This window comes from Catharus ustulatus, chromosome 5, assembly GCF_009819885.2.
Source record: "Catharus ustulatus isolate bCatUst1 chromosome 5, bCatUst1.pri.v2, whole genome shotgun sequence".
Classification (NCBI taxonomy): Eukaryota; Metazoa; Chordata; class Aves; order Passeriformes; family Turdidae; genus Catharus; species Catharus ustulatus.
In genome coordinates this window covers 13,197,998-13,216,692 of record NC_046225.1, presented here as the reverse complement: position 1 = coordinate 13,216,692, position 18,695 = coordinate 13,197,998, and the positions used below count along the sequence as shown (strand labels likewise).

Genomic DNA, 18,695 nt, shown 5'->3' with positions numbered 1-18,695 from the left:
TACCAAAAGTGTTCAAAGCCCAGAGGAGAAATGGAAGCACCAATATAAATGGATTTTCAGGAACATGCAAGGGACTAATGGAAGATGAAATAATTCAGTCTTTTAAAAAATTTTCTTATGATTTTTTCTTAATTGCTTCTCCTGACTGTAAGATATTCTGTTACCTAGCTCAATAGTATATAAGTGCTACACTGTGGGCCTAGTTTTGGGGTTTTCAGTACCCAAAATGGTGACAAGATCTGGTGCAGCATCCAGGGTCTTTGTGACCAGGCTGGGAAAACGTTACTCATTCTTCATGAAATCTCAAACTGTTCAAATTGCTGATGAAGAAACTGATGTTAAAAGAGCCATCAGATGGCAAGGTCAGGCAGAGATAGTGGTGTTCTGCTCATAACAGAAGCCTTGGAGATAGTTATTAATTTTGTTTGACTGCTGAGTGAATTCCCATCAGCCTTGTTATATCTCCATCAGTCGACTGCATGTCTCCTTAAAATAGTAACTTTCTTTTTTGTACTTTCTGGTAGTGGTGTGAATTTGCTGTTCTACATAAATGATGAGTGACTTCGGTTTCGCTCTCTTCAAAACTTTTTATCATATCTAATGTCATCATCCTATTTTATTGAAAGAAGGTGCTCTAGCTGCTGATGGGTCATTGTGCTTATTCTGCAGTTTGTTTTTGTTTCAGCTGCCACCTCTCCAATGACTCAGCACTTTGAGAGCAGGTTTAGTGGAGCAGGCACTTCTTTTTGTACCCATTCGTTATGCAAGCAGAGCGAGAGCCCTCATTTTGCAGCTTCTTTGAGACAGGCATAATATAACTTAGTCATGTGGCTCGTACAAAACAGACCTTGCCATCTCCTTGGAGCCTGACAGCAGCACTGCTGTGTGAGCACAGGGTAAATGGTGGGTGTGCTCAGGGCAGGGAGGGCTGTGGATGCAACCACTGGGATGAGCTAAAGTTTCCTTTCTAAATTTTTTGTTTTTAATTTTATTTTCTTTACATGCTTCCAGGGGGACATAGTCCCCTCATTTTTTTTTCCCTGAAAGGAGCAGTGAGCTTAGAGATGTATATATTTCACTTTTTCTTTGTCTGAATTTTCATTTAAAAATGCTTTAACTTGGGACAGCTGCTGTAGACATTAGCTTTGGATTTACCAGACCGACGTGAAAGATCATTTCACTGATGTGCTAGCTGCTTCCCTGAGACTTCACAATCCAAGTGAAAAAACCCTCTATCTCAGTGCTGACTGATGTGCTCTGTATAAATGAGGGTTCAGGAAAGCTGTGTGCATGTCACATACTTTAAATTTTGAGGATGCAGTTTCTTTCCAGGGGGAACACAGATGGGGAAATTCTGGCCTTCTGTTTGTCTCCAGCTTTGCTGCAGCTACGACAAATTCTAGAATTTTGGGCTTGTATTTTTCTGCTCCCCACTCCGCAAGGCACAGGGGATTTTAACATGAAGGAAGATGTGGTGGTGGTCACTACTGGATTGCATATAGAAACAGAAATAGCCAACACTCTCTGATCCACACTGTCATCTTGTAATGAAACCTTTCAAGAACGCTTTCATTGAGTTTGTCAGCCAGACACTGTGATACGACAGCCGCGGCGCTGCCAAACTTGTCTGAAACAACCCTTTTTTTCTCAAGAGTTGCAGTGTAGATTCTTTTCACAGACTCTCTTCCTTCTCTCAAGATAAGAGGCTGCTCTTTAGCTGTGTTACCTTAGGAACCAGCCAGATAAACATCCAATAAAATCTTGTTTTCAGAAGTTTCTTTCTGAATATCAGTATAAAATCTCTAGCTTATTTTCAGTAAAACCATTCCCTCCTCCTCCCTTTTCCCATCGTTCACTATGCTAGACAATAGCATTTTTTTCCTCTAAGAGAGATGGTTATGTCAGCCTCTTTGGGCTTTTTTCCTACCCACAGGAAATGCATTGCCTTCATTTTAGCCTTAGGAGAAAGGATTTCTTCAACATACCTTCTTAAAGTTGAGATACTGTGTGATAACATGTGCAATACTTTCTAATATATCATCATCATGATAAACAAGGTGTGCAAATCTTTGTTGCAAGGTAGCCTTGCTATGACAAGAACCTTTTCAAGGAAAAAATAAAATCTAACTTTTTGCTGCTTACACACCGCAACATTGGAAATTATTTTTCTTATTGAGTGAAACCTTCTGTTTCAATAAAAGGATTAAGTGGTTCCTGAGGTAACCAAGTACAATAAACAAAAAAAATCCCCTCACAACCAAATCCATAATTTCTAGAATGTGCTTAATAGTTAAAGCTATTAACTTGGGTTTTTTTTGGTTTTTTTTTTGGTTTTTTTTTTTTTTTTTTTTGTTTCTTTCTTCTTACCATAGCGAAACTATTGCTATTGAAAAATGCGTTGGGTTTTTTGTCTCCTGCTGGATCACAGACCATGATCTCTTGCTGGGTAACCAGGAGCCTAAAGTGACAGGCAAATTCTGCTGCAGTGTTTTCCCTACAGCTGAAAAGTATTAAGAGAATTCATCAAAGAAGTGGGGGAGGGAGCAGCCCAGCACTCCACATACCTGTACTTCTGGAGTGTTTTTCCGCTACAACTGTTGGAGCGGCTGAGAATTTGTAGAAAACCTGCCAATTTTAACATGCTTCTATATAATCCTGTCTGGTAAAGGACAGTGTAGTCTGACTTGGTGATAGATTACGCTTCTTGTTGAGTCTCTGTAACTTGAGTGATTAGCATGGCATGGAGCTGAACATTTAATTTCATCTTCTGTTCCTCTATGTGCACACCTTTTTCCTTCTCCTCCCCCGCTTCTTTCTTTCCTCTCCAAGTCTCAGCAAGAACCCATCTGGTATTTATTCTGAGTATTCTTATGAATGACCAATGCTTCCCCGGGTCAGAGGGTTCCTTTTGTGTTCTCTCTGTTCTGAGCATTGCCTTGAAGTCATTAATTCGGTGTGAGGTGCAGGTGGTGTGTGTTATTCTAGAGCTGGTTGAGTAAATTGCAGAGATTAACATCATTCATCTATCAATGAAATATTTAATAAAGGCAAGTTTTAGTATTCACTTGTTGAAAATCAAACCACATATCTGAGGTGTGCACTACAAAAGGCCATTGGTAGAATATTCTTGAATTATGAATAGTATGCATTAGAGACATTTTAATACTCCTTTGGCAATATACTTGGAGTGTTATTTTTCTGTTTTCAGTAGTTTCACAAGTTTCAGAAATGAGCCACAGAATCATAGAATTGCTTAGATTGGAAGAGACCTTAAAGATCATATCATACCAACCCCCCTTCCAAAAGATTGATTTGAATTTAATAAATAGCAAGGAAAATATTTTTTCTCCAAGTCTCTGGATTGTTTAAAGTATAACAGTTTAGTCTATGCAAGTAAGATACTTTTTAAAATTCACTTTTGAAAAACTTTTTTCTTGCGTTCACCTGCTGAGTTAAAACTAATTCTACGTGTAGACATTATGTGTGGGGAATGATGAAGAAATCATTTACTTTCTGGCAAACTTTATAAACTTTACAGTACCATTGAGAATTGTTTTATCCTCAGTATTTTGAGAATGTGATCCAAATACTGGTGTTCATTTTTTTTGTTTGTCTCTGAATGAAGTCACTTTTAGCTGAAGGTTTTTCTTTTATTTGAGGAAAATTTTTCAATTATTAGTTAAAAATGGGAGGAAGAAGACAAGTTCAAGTAAAAGAAAACCCTGGAATTATATAGGCACTGTTCCTAAATGTATGTCATTATTGGAAAATGTAAAAAATTGTGCAATGGAAGATTCCCAGGCAGAAAAGATGACTGGATATCCTCTTCCCAAAGTTAAGCATGAAATATGAGCATAATCCAGCTCATCATTCAGTTTAATACATATAATTACTTCCCTTATTTGGTAAATGTGATAATTTTAAAAAGCAGAGCATGTTTTGATAAACCCTTCTGGTTATGACTCCAACACATTTAAGTTTCATTTTTACTAGTGGAATTAACTGTAGAATACTGTTTTATAAACTCTGAATTCCAGTTTTTATTCAAATGCCATCTGACACTTTTCCAAAGGAAAAACCATTGTCTTGTACCAAGGAATGTGACATTCACATTAGAATGTACTAAATTTCAAAAAAATTAATCAAAATAAATGCCTGCTTAACTATGTAATTGCTAGAATGACTGTGAGATATGATGAGTTTGCAAAAGTTGAATTTGACTGTAATCATGTTATGCAAACCAAAAAATAGTGATAATTTCTTCTCAAAATTAAATATCCCAGTGTGCAATAACATTAAAATCAGCTAAGTTAGGTTTCCTGCTTTCTTTTATTCATCTACAATTATAACTGGCCTGATTCTTGATTGCTCTTTTTGCTTGTGTTCCCTCCATCTTGATTAGGTGTGCATTTCTACCACCACAAAAACCTTCTTGACTGAGTTCTTAGATTTTGGTGGTGCTTTTTCAGATCAATGCTATCTAAGAGGTTAATCTTGGGGTAAGGCAAAGTCATAAATGCTGTATTGGGAAGTCTCTACTTCTGAGGGATGGATGGTTGCTGTGTGCAAATGATTTTACTTCTGTTTCTGCTTAGAAACTGCTTGAAGTCCAGCTCTTTGTTCCAAAGCTATGCTGACAGCCAACTTTTGGACTATTTGTTGTTTTGTCCATGCAATGAAGGAAAGCCTTCCAGTGCTGGAGCATTTCAGTTCTTCAACGTGTAAAATTAGAAATGCTCTTTATGTTGGGGACAACTCTGTGTGTTCACTAATACAAATTTTAAACTTTGCTTGCTATTTCTTCTCCTCTTGTGGCAGCTTTGTGTTCAGCCATTACTTTGATACCTATTTGAGCAGTGTTGGTGAGGGCAGCCTCTGAGGCTGTGTTTGCACAGCTCCATGCAGGAGATCTCAATCCAGAGCCAGCATCGTGATCCCAATGCTGTAATAGCTGCAGCCTCTTTAGAAATCTTCCCAGTTGTACATGCCTTTGTACAGCACTGAGGAGATTTTTAAATAGATTCATCAAAACTTGTAAAGGCAGAGTGGCAGCTCAAATAATAGCCTGCTCTATGCAATTTCACTTTGTCTGTCTTTATAAGATAAGGAATGGAGATTTTGCCCTTTCATTGCTTATGTCGTGCATCTCAGGTAATTCTCTTTAGTTTAGGAGGTAGGGCATGTAGGAAGAAGAATTCCAAGGAGGAGTGGAGAGTCATAAAATGGCCATTTCTGCAAGATCAACTTGACAATGTGATTTGGTTTGAATTTGAAAATCTAACAGGTTGTCCAGTTAGAAAGATTCAAATGTTTTGGTACAATAAGAAATTTTATTCATGTTTTTAATTCTACCTTGAATGTATTTCCCCTTAGTCCTGCTCAAAGCCGCCCGTCGATGGTCTCGTGGATGAACGTTCCATCTGCTAACCCGGCTGCCACAAATGCTGCACTGCCCAATTTCTTCTTCCCCAACCCTGCCACTGGCACTGACACAGCAGTGGAAAGGTATGGTCTGCACTTCAACTTCTGCTGGCTCTTTATTTGCCTCCTTTTTCTGTGTCTTTATAAAAATAATCTCCCGTGGCTTGTGAATGATTATCTCAAACCAGGAAACACAACCATGGCAATTTTAACAGAATAAAATACCTGTCTACTTCATCTTATTTTTCCTTTGAAGAGCTTCCTTGATGGAAGGCACACAGTATACTGAGCCAGTGGTTTGTTGGTTAATATAGGAGGGCTTTGTTTTGGGTGGTGCCTCCTCCAGTGTTTTTCTTAAGAGTCTTAAAATACAGATTCATCCACTTTTGCCAAATTTAAGTTTCTTATCCTAGCCTTGCTACCTCTGAAAGACTTTCTTCCATCTTTACCTTTCTCTGTGGTTTCATTCTTTTCTTTCACTCTTTTTTTCCAGCTTTCCTTCCATGTTGTTTTCCATGTTTTGAAGTTTTTTAAGTTTTTTCTTTGAAGGTCTTCATCATCTTAGCTTTTCCCTTCAAATTTAGTAATATTTGCTTTTCTAATTAAAGTAGTTTGGTATATCCACAATTCTTCCCAACACTTGATAAGAAATTCCTATTTCTTATTACTGGTTGAATTTTTGAAGTATATTATGCTTTGCCTGCTATTGAGTTCATTGCTGACTAGCACATGAAAAAAATTTAACGGTAGTTGAAATTCAAGTTTGTCATAAAAATAAGTATGCAGAAAGTTGGGAGTATGATATTCAGAAATGCCAAGAGTAAGCTGTGAAGCTTCAGCTTTGGCTGTGTGTATGAATTATAAGCCTGTAATGATGCATGTGAGATTGTGTTTAAAGTTTTAGTCATCTCCAAATGTGAATGGAGAGAGAATGGTTGAGACAGTGTCTTCATAATAGTAAAAAGTTGCTATAATTCATAATTTCATTTTTCAGTGTTGCCCACCGAAAAGCAAGAGCAGTTTATCCATGTGAAGCAGAACACAGCTCTGAATTGTCATTTCAGATAGGAGCAATATTTGAAGATGGTAAGTACTGCTTGAGTAAATATAAAGCAATGAAAAACAAATTGACAAAACTGCTAAAATGGCTTAGGATAAAAATACAAGCCTGACTGCTATTCTGCCAACATTGCTGATGGCACACAGTTGGTGATGGAGATATTTTCTGGTATGAAGAAGATACTTAACATATCCTTAGCACTGTGAGGCAATGCTTTTGATTTTTGGGTGAATAGACTCTTCCAACTGATATAATTTTTCAGCGTCATTTAAATGTGTTGTAGTACCAAAAAAAAATGGTTATTCAGTAATAGAAGAGAGCACCTTGGCCTGTGAAACTGAATTTTTTACATTGTGAACTCTTGCTGTAAAATAACACAGGGGTTTTCTTTTAAAGAAGAAAAAAATCTGTTTCAGGATTTTCAAGCAAACAGAGTTCCAGGTAAATCAGGTGAATAATGGAGGAAAAAAGACAATGTTTTTCTGATGTAGATGAAGGTTTGCATTATGTGTACATGTACTTGTAGAAAAAGGAATATTTACCAAGATATGGAATGAAGGCTTGTGTTTAATGATTTCCATGGATCCAAATATAGCACTACATATGAGCATCCAGAAGGTGATTCCTGTGCTCAAGACTGTGTTCTCAGTGAGCTTCCATGGATCTACCCTTCAAATGCACAGGGACTTCAGACTGATAGGAAAAGTTTTAGCTTTTAAACCTTATGCCAATGATACTGTAATACAAATTCTGAAGATGCAGAATGGGAAGCTCAGCAAAATACTTTTTTTAAAAATAGTATGTATAATAGGATATTCCTGTCCTCTGTCTCCTCCCAAACAAGTAAACAACATAAAGTGACCTGGGGTCCCCACTAGGTTCTTCCCTACTAGCACCCACTTTGCAAAATCATTCTTGATATTTCCTATTAGAGCTGCCTTGAAGGCAAATCATGTCTGAATCAAGTTAGGTAAGAAACCTTTTAAAGATGAATTAGCTAAGTGATTGCTCTTTTTAAGTCTTTAACACCAGCTATTTTAATTTAAGTTTTTAAAAACATGACTGATAGGGCTCTTCAGCAGACATAAAACTGTGTACAGCAAAGACAATCTAGTACATGGTGGAAAAGATTTGATGTCTGGGAGAGGCATTTCTGCTACAGAACAGCAAGGGTTGTGTTGGCTTGGAGTAAGAAAGTCTTTCAACAAGTAGTTCCTTGTGTGTTTTTGTGTGAGGGCAGTGTTGAGATTCTCTCCTTGTATGAGATCTCAAGAAGTGGTGACAAAGCTCCCATGATCTGGTGCATTGTAGCCTCGGTTGAGTTTTCAACTGAAAAGTTGGTTTGCCAACAAAACAAGTGTGGAATCTGACTGTGGCATCTGTGGAGAAATGTTTGAATTGTAACTTTTTCCATGTAATTGAATAAATAAGGTTCAAAGCTTGGGAAAAAGATTATTGCATGGGTGGCATTTTGAAAACCCAATTGCAGATTTCCAATGGCAAAGCTCCCATTTCCTTAATGCCATTACTTTTGATTTGTTCTGCTGAATCCTGGTTATTTCACAGGTGTTGCCCTTGCCCTGCAGGACTCTCACCCTCAGGCTGTGGATTGGCAGAAAAAATGGGGAGATCATCCATGTAATAAGGCAGTAACCGCATGTAATGGTCACTTCATAACTTTTCCCAGTCATGGATGGCTCTTTTCATGCCAAGTGCAGATGTGTCTCCACACTGGAAACCTCTGAAATGCCTTGACTTGGGCCTTTTCTTTCTGTATCAGGCACCCCTGTGTCTGTGCTGAAATCAGATTGCAGTGAATCAATTCAGGTTCTTTAGTTACTCAATTTAAATTCCCATATGCCCTAATAAAGCCCCCAAATGAAGAATTAAAGTAATAATACATCAATTCTGCAGCTCTACCAATAACCTTAACTATCAAAGTGACAACGCATCAATCAAGTTGACATACAGCTAGTATCAACCATTAAAGTAACTGTTAAATTAATGTCTACTAAAAAGTGCTGCTTCCATTAGTGTTTTATCTGTCTCTCCTTTCTCCACCTGGCCTGTCTCACTTTCTAATCCTGTCTCTTTTTTTTTTTTTTTTTTTTTCTTTTTCTTTCCTCTCTTTTCTGCTTTGTTTCCTTTTTCCTGTTTCCTTCCCCATTCTTGGTTTGTCTCTCTTGGTCCATAGATATTGATTGCAGTGGTTCTCTCTCACCTGTCATTACTCTGGATGAATCCTTCTGGCTGCTCCAGCCTCAGACAGGATAATGGCACTTAGGGAAGTAGTCTTGCACCTGTCATAGCTGCTAAATGTAATATTGGTGCAAGAAGGTGAGTTTAACCTTTGCTCCCATCTCCATTTCATGTTTCTAAATGGGGGAAAAAATCTGTCTCAGTTTTCCAAGGTTAGTTTTGCTAATATTTTAAGTTAAGCTTTGCATCATCTGATAGGAATCTGTAAGAACCATAGCATTTTCACATTCAGGTGTTTTCAGTACTGCATGTGCATTGTGCTTCCCCAAATCCCACAGTCTTTCCATTAAAGTGCCATAGAATATAAATGCTAAGGCACCATCTGGTAAGTTAAAAAGAAAAGGCAAAGTTTTCTATTTAATTGAATTGTCTAGGAAAATGAATAATGTAATCTGAACAATAACCACTGGATTTTTTTTTTAAAATCTTCAATTCAATTTGCCTTAGACTGTGCCAATATTTTTATTTCCCAGTTGTTACAGGCTATATTATTGACAGCACATAACAATATAATTCAAGTGGTTGGAAACAAAGCTTGAAGAGTTTGCAGCTGGATAAGGGCACATATGGGAAGAAGCAGAGTAGAATCTGAGATTGAGAGAGACATATGCTGGCTGTGTATGTCTGTTGTTGAGGCAGATATTCCCAATAATCAGGGAAAGAATAATCAGACTGCCTGGCACTGGAATTTTGCCAGTCTTGGAACCAAGTGTTATTAAATTTCTGGTTCTTGAAAGAGACTGCTTAAAAGTCAGTAAATGGAAATTTCACTCAGGAGAAGTGTTTCAGATAGGTTAAATGGTGTTTACACAATAAAAATTCCTTGGCAGAACTGCTAGCAGGAAGGCTTCCTGAAAACTTGTCAAGATAGCTCTTATCAAGGCTTTTTACAATTCTTAAAATCCGATTTTATGGGAGAGAAAACATGAGGAAAACTGAGAGAGTTTTGTTCCTAAGGAAAAGTGGGGCACCCATCATCCCCACCAAGTATAAAAGAAACGCAAAAAGTCACATTCACACAGCCCTTGTCATCCCCATCTTTCTCTCCCACTGTAACAAAGTGCCAGCCTTAGTTAATGTTCTGGTTTAGACTCCAAGGCACTCTCTGCCCTCTAATTCATGCTGTGACTCCTGGACTGTCTGTCATTATGGTCCTGACCAATCCAGGATTTCCATCAAAGAGAAGTCCCAAAATACTCTATTGCAAATGGTTCTTTTGCTGAGGTAAACATGGAGCTAGAGCTCCTTCTTGGTGCACCTTTCATCTGTGTATGTCAGAGCACTTGGAAACATCCATGGGGTGAAGACCCCCTGACTCCTACTGCTGTGTTCTGTCCACAAGATAATTCTGCTTTTCACAGCAGAAACAGGATGTTTTGAGATTTCAAATTCCAGACTAACCCTAAGCATAAAAAATATTTCTGCGATCAGCTCAACCCACAGGGATTGTTTCAAAAACCCAAAGGGATTTCTAAACACAGAGGGCTTGCAAGCACATTTGGTTGCTTTGATTGAATTTCCTGATGAAAAATTGGCCGACATCATTGGGTTCTATGGAAGTGACTTCTGGTGCTGTGTTGGTTTTAGCAGTGAGATTTCTGTTGCCCTGAGTAATCCTCATTTATGTTGCTTTTTGAGGTTTTTACTGACAGCCCATGAGAAAGGGAGGCCTCTTGTGCCAGACACCATACAGGTTAGATGTGCTACCAAAACAGCCAATTTCCACGAAGATGTGGAAATCAGTGTCTGAGTCAGTCTTGCTGAAGCTAGTGGCACCCAGCCAATGAACTAATACTGCTGAGGAAGTGAGTCTTGCTCTTATTGTGGTTGAGACCTGTGAAACTTCTGAGCTACCAGAGCAGAGCAAACTCTGCTTATGGCATTGGGTCTCTGGGAAGAGCTTCTTGTGAATTTTATGTATTTGCTGTAAGAAAATAATGACATTGGCAATATTAAAGCTATTTCCTTTGGAGGATACAGAAAAGTAAGAAGCAGTGCTGCAAATGCCAAGTTGACCTGATAGTGTTTCTTGATTAGAGGAAGTTGGATCTCACTGCAAGTTCCAAGTCTGTAGATTTGGTTGGCCCATTGGAGTTGAGGTGATTGATCCATAGCACTTATTGTCGTTCTGGTGCTCAGACATCTTCCTTCTCTGCACTTTGTCTCCATCAGTGAGCCTGCTGAAAAGGCCTTGCAGCAGGTACTGAGGAAGTCACTGTCCCCCTCTGAGCTCTCAACTTGGCTGCTGTTTGCACTGCACTAAGAGGTGAAGGCTTTTAGTGGTGACTCTGTGCTTGGTCTTGTTGTGCAGTCTTGCTATACACTCATTAAATCTTGCTGAAAATATTTACTGTTCAGTTCTCTGTTCTGTATCTTTTATACTACAAGTATTTTCCCCTCTTGTCCCACGCCTTAGTCCTATGGGATGATTGTTCTAGTAATGAGTTGTAGTTTTAAGGCCAAGTGTGTAGTTTCTGCAGCAAGGTATTTTTAAATGAGGCAGGCCTGAGAAAATGCTAAGAAGTGTAATTGTTGTTGACTGAGAAGAAATGACAGAAGGGGGACACTACAGAAGTCTTTTCTTGAGCAGGGTATTTTTTCAGAAATAGGCTGTGTCCTGGGTTTAAGAAGAGCTGTGTATGCTAGAGGAATGGGGTTTGTGTGGTTAAGTGGTTTTGATTTTAAAGGAATGCATGCTGTTTTTTTCCTTGTATCCTATTATTGTCAGACAGCTGTGCTCAGAAACCACACGTGTGTGTTTGTGTGGTTAAGTGGTTTTGATTTTAAAGAAATGCATGCTGTTGTATGCTGTACCTCAGAAATGGATTAGCAAAGAACACAGGATCAAGGGAGCTTAAAGCAGTTTTACTTTTGGATGGCACCTTCATTAATATCATTTGCCTACAGAAGCAGTCAGTGATGTACACAAGTATCTTACCCCTTCCTGCACAAGGTGATTGGACTGGGGACAGAAGCCTGCCCTGCTGTGACAGTCATGCTGAATGTTAAAAATTACTTTTTGCTGTGTTTTTTTAAAAAACACAGATTTCTAGAAATGGTAGCCTTAGTTATGATTGAGTGATAATTCCTTCTCCAATCTTCCCAGAGTCTAAAAGAACTGCCTGCCAACAAGTGAGCCCTGAGCTGTGTAATGTGTATGTGCAATATTTAGTGTGAGCATTTCCTCCCCTGCGTAAATTTTAGGCAAATTTTCATTTCAGTGTTACTCCTCAGTTTGAACAGGCCTTGCATTCATAGACAGTCACATGCCAGTGGTATCTACCCTCTTTCTAATGGAAATTAAGGTTAAACACCAGAGCACAGGTAGAAATTTACTGCTTCTAGGTTTTCTAGTTGTTTTTCTCCCTAATCTGTCATTTTTTTTGGAGTTTGTTTCCTGTAATACAGATGTGCTCTGTAGGTATGGGAGACCTCAGGGAGGGATTTGGCTGGCTGCTGGCGCATTTGCTGGAAATGTAGAATTACAGCTTCTGGAGGGAGGTTTGTGGTGGTGTCAGCCATGCAGTTTTAAATGCATGTGTACTCTGTAATTGTGGAATAGAAATGACAAAGGGAGAGGAGGGCCTCCTAATTACTAATGGTAATGTAAGTTACTGTGTGAGCACTGATCCTAAAAGGTAATTGTCTATGCACGTTTTTCCTTTGGAATCTTTTCGTTGAACACATTTATTACAAATATAAGCCCAGCATTTCATGTTGAATCTAAACTATCAGCAACATTTGAAAGGAGTTTTGTTTCCTGGGTTCCTTGGAGTAATAGCTGCTGTTCCAAGTGTGGTTTCTGAGCACAGCTGTCTGACAATAATAGGACACAAGGAAGAAAACAGGGAAAGTGATTTTAAGTCCTCAAATTAAGAGCCTTACAATGCTTTTGGAAGTGAGATTTAACATGTTGCTCTCTCTCAACTGTTATTTCTCTGATATGTAGAAGGCTACAAATATCACATTTCCCAATGTGTTAATGTGTTTTAAATAAAGCACTGACATGGCTGGCAGCATGTTTCAGCATTTGTCTGATGTCTTCCCTAAATACTGTCTGTCTCAGAAGCACTGTGAGGATAAATTAATACAGTAGAGAATATCGTAGGTTGCTAAAAAGTGTGGGATTTTACAGTTACATAGGTAAATGGGTATCTGTATTATATCCTTAAAAGACATCTCAGAGGGGAATTTGAGGACTTTTTAGTCTGTTTTCCTAGGAAAAGAGGCTTATAGTTATTTTTTAACTTCCTGTCAAATGTGGTCAACATATACATACAGGAAGTCAGATTTCATTAGTTCTCTTGCTCACAGAGTAACTTCTGGGGCATTGAGAGTCCAAGCTGAAATACTTATTTTATATTCATGGATACTCTGGCATGAACTTTGGGATCAGCAGTGGTAAACACTTAGGATGGCACAAGGAGCCGTTCAAGCCTTTGCTCTGCGCTTTGTGAATTGCACTCTGTATTTGAATTTCAGAGAGAGGATTTAATCAGAAGAATGATTCAGTTTTTGTCCACTGGTCACTTCTAATAGCAGCTCTATTCTGAAGAGATGATACTTGGAGTGACATCTGGCTCATTTCTATTTCCCCTGTAATCCTTTCCATGCTTACTTTTCATGCCAAGTAAGATCCTATGCTGTGCTTCTGTGGCTCTGAGCTTCCAGATTCATCACATCTGCTCAAGACAGGTTTTTGCTCTTGTTTTGCCCCACCTACTGAAAGTGTTTTCCACTGTTTGATATGTATTCTGACTTTTCCCCTAAGGCACAGATTTTTCTATTTTATAAATCTGTCCTAAACGCCTTTAACTGTTTCCTTAATGAAGTCTCCTGCACCTAAAAGCTGTTTCACCATGTAGGCTTTGCAAAGTATATTATGAAGTATTTAAGTCAAGTTAATAATACTCTTTATCTTTCCTAGCCAGATTCTTAAACTGGTCATTGCAGATGATGGGAAGTTTTTATGGATGCTTTGCCTGGTGTCGTGGAGCTAAAGCTGAAAAGTACTAATTCAAACATAAAAAGATGCAGTAATTTTCTCTCCTTTTCTTTTGCAGTGCAATTTTCCAGAGAGCCAGGATGGCTAGAAGGCACGTTAAATGGCAAGAGAGGACTTATTCCACAAAATTATGTTCAGTTTTTATAGCTTTGTGCATTGAACGCCAAGAAGGTGTACATGGTATCCATGGATTTTTGTTCTAGTCACTTGTCTCTACTTTTGTGACTGCTTTTAATCAGTGAAGAGCTGGACTATGGATTGAAGATCTTAATCTGTATAAAGACATTGTGTTGCCAAATATGAATGACAAAAAAAAAAAAAGATTCTTTGAGGGGTGGAATGGGTGTGGGGGGGGAAGGAAGAGGAATGAAGGGATAGGGTAATTTTTTTAATAGGGTGCTTGTTTTTTCAGTTGTAAAGAGCAGTGGTAGTATGTTTGTTCGCAAGATAAATAGCTTTTGAAGTCAAGTGTTTGGTTGATCTGTGACTCAACTTAGTGTCTGGAGATTATGCTTTGATAACCAGAATTTTTAACAGAATGTGAGGTGGTGAGGCAATGGGACAGGCTGCCCTGAGCAGCTGTGGATGCTCCATCCCTGGAAGTGTTCAAGGCCAGGCTGGATGGGGCTCTGAGCAACCTGGTCTAGTGGAAGGTGTCCCTGCCCATGGCAGGGGATTGGAATTAAATGATCATTAAGGTCCCTCCCTATCCAGTCCATTCTATGATTTTATGATCATTTTAGGTTTGGAAGATACTGATGGATAAAAAAAGCTATCATGCTGACAATTAAATTATATTTCAGAGTGGAATAGCCAGTGCAGAACAGACATCAGTAAGTAAAAATAATAGCTATCAAGACATGACATTTTTCAAATGTCTTCAAAGAGCACATTCGTTTATGTTGCGTGTATGATTTCATTTATTTTATAAAGATAAGACACATGAACTTTTATTACAGGCTCCTATATGTCATGGTTCCTTTGCTACTCAAGAAATATCACTGTAAATGAAATAAAATGTTATTTGTTATTTGACTTGTCATTCCTATGTTGCAGAGTATTTTGCTCTGGTTCTGGAAGTTGTGGCATGAAAGAATTATTGGCAGTTCCATGCTGTCAGCCTCGAGCAGGCTCCAAAAGGGATGGGGAGCTTTCCTCACGCAAAATAGGCAACTCTGGAAGTTCAAGCCCAAAGGGAAAAGAGAATCTCTGGCCATGATGCTTTTGCATCCTGGATAATTCCTGCATTTTATCTGTTTTCTGTTTTAGCAGCTTGTTCACCTTGCCTGTCTTCCTTCCAACTGTCAACTGCAAAGTCTTATTGATGCCTCAAAATTTGTAGACTTTAAAAAAGTTTATCACTAATTTTTCTATTTTTCTCTTCTTCAAGTAAGACAGTGGAGAGGATGCAGGAAAGTGTGACAGGATCACATGCTAATAGAGGCTCACTTATTTGTTAAATTGCACTCTGTGGATTTTGAGTCATTTACTGCAGCTCTACTTAGCTTGCAAGTTTTCCTACCAAACGAGATTAGTAAATGGTTAATGGTTAATGCTGCCTTGGGGTTGGGATGGCTTTTTTCCCCCCTGAGGATTTAACTCCATGCCATAAATTTGTTCCTTTGCCCGGACTGCACAGACCACTGGAGTATGCACAAATCGTTTCCAGATGGAGCAATGGTGGGCCAAGACAGTACAGCTCTCCAGCACTGACCCTCATTGCCTGGATGAGTTTCATCTGGTGAACTCTCCTGGTATTGGAGCAGGGACTCCCTGCCACAAAGTTTTTAGGCAGTTCTTGTCTTGGCTAAGTGACCCAAGCACTGCAAATGACTTCTGACTGATTTGCTACTCGATTCAGTGTTATGAAAATAACTGCACCAGTACTTGCAGCAACAGCTTGCAGGTTTCCTTGCTCAGATTTGGTCATGTGGCAAAGCTCTGTTCTGGCTGGGTCTCTTGTTGCCTGGGCTCACAGCTCTATCAACTCATCTGTGGCCTTAAAGATTCATTCTGGAGGCAGGATGGTATTTGTGTGCCAAACTCGATTTTCATGGCTACCAGTTGGTAGAAAATGTTGAAAGAAGAGGGCGAATATAAATCTTTGGTGTTAACCTTGCAGGTGTGGCAGCTAGGTATGCTGGCTTGTCAGATGGAGAAGCTCTGATGATTTAAAGCTTACAAGCTTTGGAAGTTGCTTCCATTTGTTTTGTTGTTTTAAACCTGCAGTGCATGTTCGATCTTGTTCTGGCTGCTGTCCCCCAAAATTCTCAATGTGCTTATCAGCTCTGGCTCTGTGTGGTGGGACTTTTTTCCTTATAACTGAGGTTGTTTAAAAAGACAGGTATATAGAGAAGGAATAATAGTCTTAGTGTCTCTTCCAACCAGTCCTGTGAGCTTGTTTCACCTTTAGGTGAGATGTTTTGAGACTCTTGTTACTCCTGGAACTACGCAGAACCCAAATAAGAAGAAAACCTTTCTACTGAGAAATGATACACTGAACAGAGGTAACACTAATCCAAACTTTCTCACGTCCCAGCCGTTGTCTGAAGGCAGTGGTGTGAGCTGAGCCAGATCAGATCTGGCTTTCAGGCTAACCACACTGCCTCTGAGGAATTCACTTGTGGGAACTGCTACCCACCAGATGGGTTTCCACATCAGCCCAGTTACACCAGTGCCAAGTACAGACTTGCACAACCCAGTAGCCATGGCACAGCTCATTCTTCATCCTCACTGCTGAGCAGAGCTGTAAACGATGCCCTCAGTACTGACTGCTTGGAAGTGAAGATTAAAAAAATGTAAAATAAAAAACCTAAGTTACAAAGAAAGTTAGGCTTTTGAGATTGCTTGCTTTCCTGAAGGTGGACTTTAGGGCATGCCTCTTGTCCGTCTTATCCATGGCTTGGTCGGAGGAGTGCAGTAATGTGCTGTTGAGACAGGAAGAAGGACAGGGAGTCTGTTCTGGACAAAGCTGGTTGCAGGATCCTTCTCTTGGCCTGGCAGCAGGAGTGGTCATTCTCCCTGAGTGTGGCCTCTGTTCTCTTTCATAGAACTGCTCTCCTGTCACAGCAGTGGGCACAGAGGAATTGATCCTTGGCTTGGGTTCCCTTCCCTTGCTCTGTGCTGGTTACTATGAGCAGGGCCACGGACTTGTCAGTTTTCAAAAGCTGCGGCTGCTGGTAGTGAATGCATGACATGGGCTGAAATTAGAGTGTGAATTAAGAAAAAAAAACCAAACATGCTTTTTATGCAAAATGACATTGGCCTTGCCATCACTGTGGGGCCAGAGGTTGAATCCCCCAGCCTGGGGATTAAGGTCAAATGTGTTTGCTGAATAATTAATGGCCAAGCTGAGACTCCTGCCTAGCTGGGCTCAGCAGAAATTTATAGCCTGTTAGTCACTGGCCAGGGTGCAGCACTTCCACTCTGCTGGGTGAAAAGCCCTGGGGTTTTCAGGCTGCTGAAGGTTGTTAAGTGTTGTCCCAGCTGATCTTCATGGCAGGTTTTCTTCTGATGCCGTCTTTTATGAGGAGTGAAAGAAAAATCTCATTAGCTGATTTATCTGTCCTGTAATGAAAATACATGTTCCTGCCACACTGCTAACTTCTGTTAGCCTCTGTAATTGTGTCACAGAAGAGACTTGAGCAGAAACTTGCCTTCCTTAATGCTGTTCCTCGTTCTCTTAACCCATTTGACAATTCTTACCTGGTTTGCAGTTTAAGGAGAAAAGCTGCTGACAGAAGGCTTGTGTAGGCTGTAAATGCACCAGTGCTAAACTGGGTTTCACTGAAAGTCTTCACTGGAGTTTCACCTCTTCAGCTGAATGTGCCTTAGACATTGTTTTCTACATCAGAGTCCAACAGTCTGCCCTCATCTGTCCTTGCACTAGCCACAGGTAAGCGCCAAATAAACTTCACCCTGTCAACATCTACAATTAAAGTAAGAGCACCTCCAAAACTTTTTCAGGGCATAACCAAGCAAAATCTTTGACAGGAAAGGGCATTTTTTCCCACTCCTTTCTTAGTAAAATTGTACTCCTTATGAACTCCCAGTCTCTGCAGATACCTGAGTGCCCCAGCTCGAGGTCAGGTTACAAGTTTCATTATGGTTTTAAGTAGCGATAGCATCGTCGTATTTCTAGAACAGCAGATGACAGATGCATCTGCTTGTAAACATATGGGAAATTTTCTTAACATTGCTGATCCCCTACTATTCTTTCCTTCTGACAATTCAGCAAAGAGAAAGCAGGTGCAAGGATTTTTTGGCAATAAAAAAGTTTATGCAACTTGTTATTAAAAGAGCAAAATGCAATTGACTGGTGGTCTTATGCCACAGACCAGGCTTTGTGCAGAACTTGGTGAGAGATTGCCCAAAACAGCCAAGATAGTTAGAAGAAGAAATAAAATTCCTGGTATCTTACTGTAATTACAAGTGGAAAAGGTCTGACCCTGAGAAAACAGGGTCAATGGGGAGATGTTGTGTATATAAAATAGAATTTCTCTCAAGGCAAGAGGGATTCACTAACTTTGGTCAATGGGAAGAGCAGCAGGAGAGGAACAAAAACTGGAGCCCAGACTACTCTGCCCTACTGAAGGTTTGTTTCTTCCAGTGGGACGTAGAAGAGTGCCAGCACCTTGTTTGTCAAGCACAGGCACCCAGGTACAACTGAACCACATTCCAGTGTTGGACATTCCCTGTCTTACAGCCTGAGGAGCTGCTCCCTGGCTGGAGCCAGCGCTGGAGTTGACAGAGATTGCTGGAACCAACACTCTAGCTGTCTGAAGAAAGATGTTACAGTGCACTTGAAGTTACTTTATGTTGAAGTGTTCATGTCCAGGTTAAATGGGGCTCTGAGCACCTGGTCTAGGGCCAGGTGTCCCTGCCCATGGCTGGAGGTTGGAACTGGATGATCTTTAAGGTCCCTTCCAACCCAACCCACTCTCTCTGGTT

General features: G+C 39.7%; 1 protein-coding gene across 2 annotated transcripts in view; it reads left to right on the top strand.

Annotated features, from left to right (window-relative positions):
- The window catches only part of ARHGAP10 (Rho GTPase activating protein 10), a 136,152-nt gene extending 121,377 nt beyond the window's left edge, over window positions 1–14,775 (top strand). The window contains exons 21-24 of one of the 2 annotated variants that reach the window (XR_004417981.1): window positions 5,374–5,505; window positions 6,416–6,507; window positions 8,676–8,818; window positions 13,804–13,888. Coding sequence is in view for 1 of the 2 variants with exons in the window: in XM_033060516.2 (XP_032916407.1) it covers window positions 5,374–5,505; window positions 6,416–6,507; window positions 13,804–13,892 (313 nt within the window). In the remaining variant the exon portion in view is untranslated. Of the gene's footprint in view, window positions 1–5,373; window positions 5,506–6,415; window positions 6,508–8,675; window positions 8,819–13,803 lie in introns of both variants that reach the window. The other variant, XM_033060516.2, reaches the window with a different exon arrangement.
- Window positions 14,776–18,695: the final 3,920 nt, after the last annotated feature.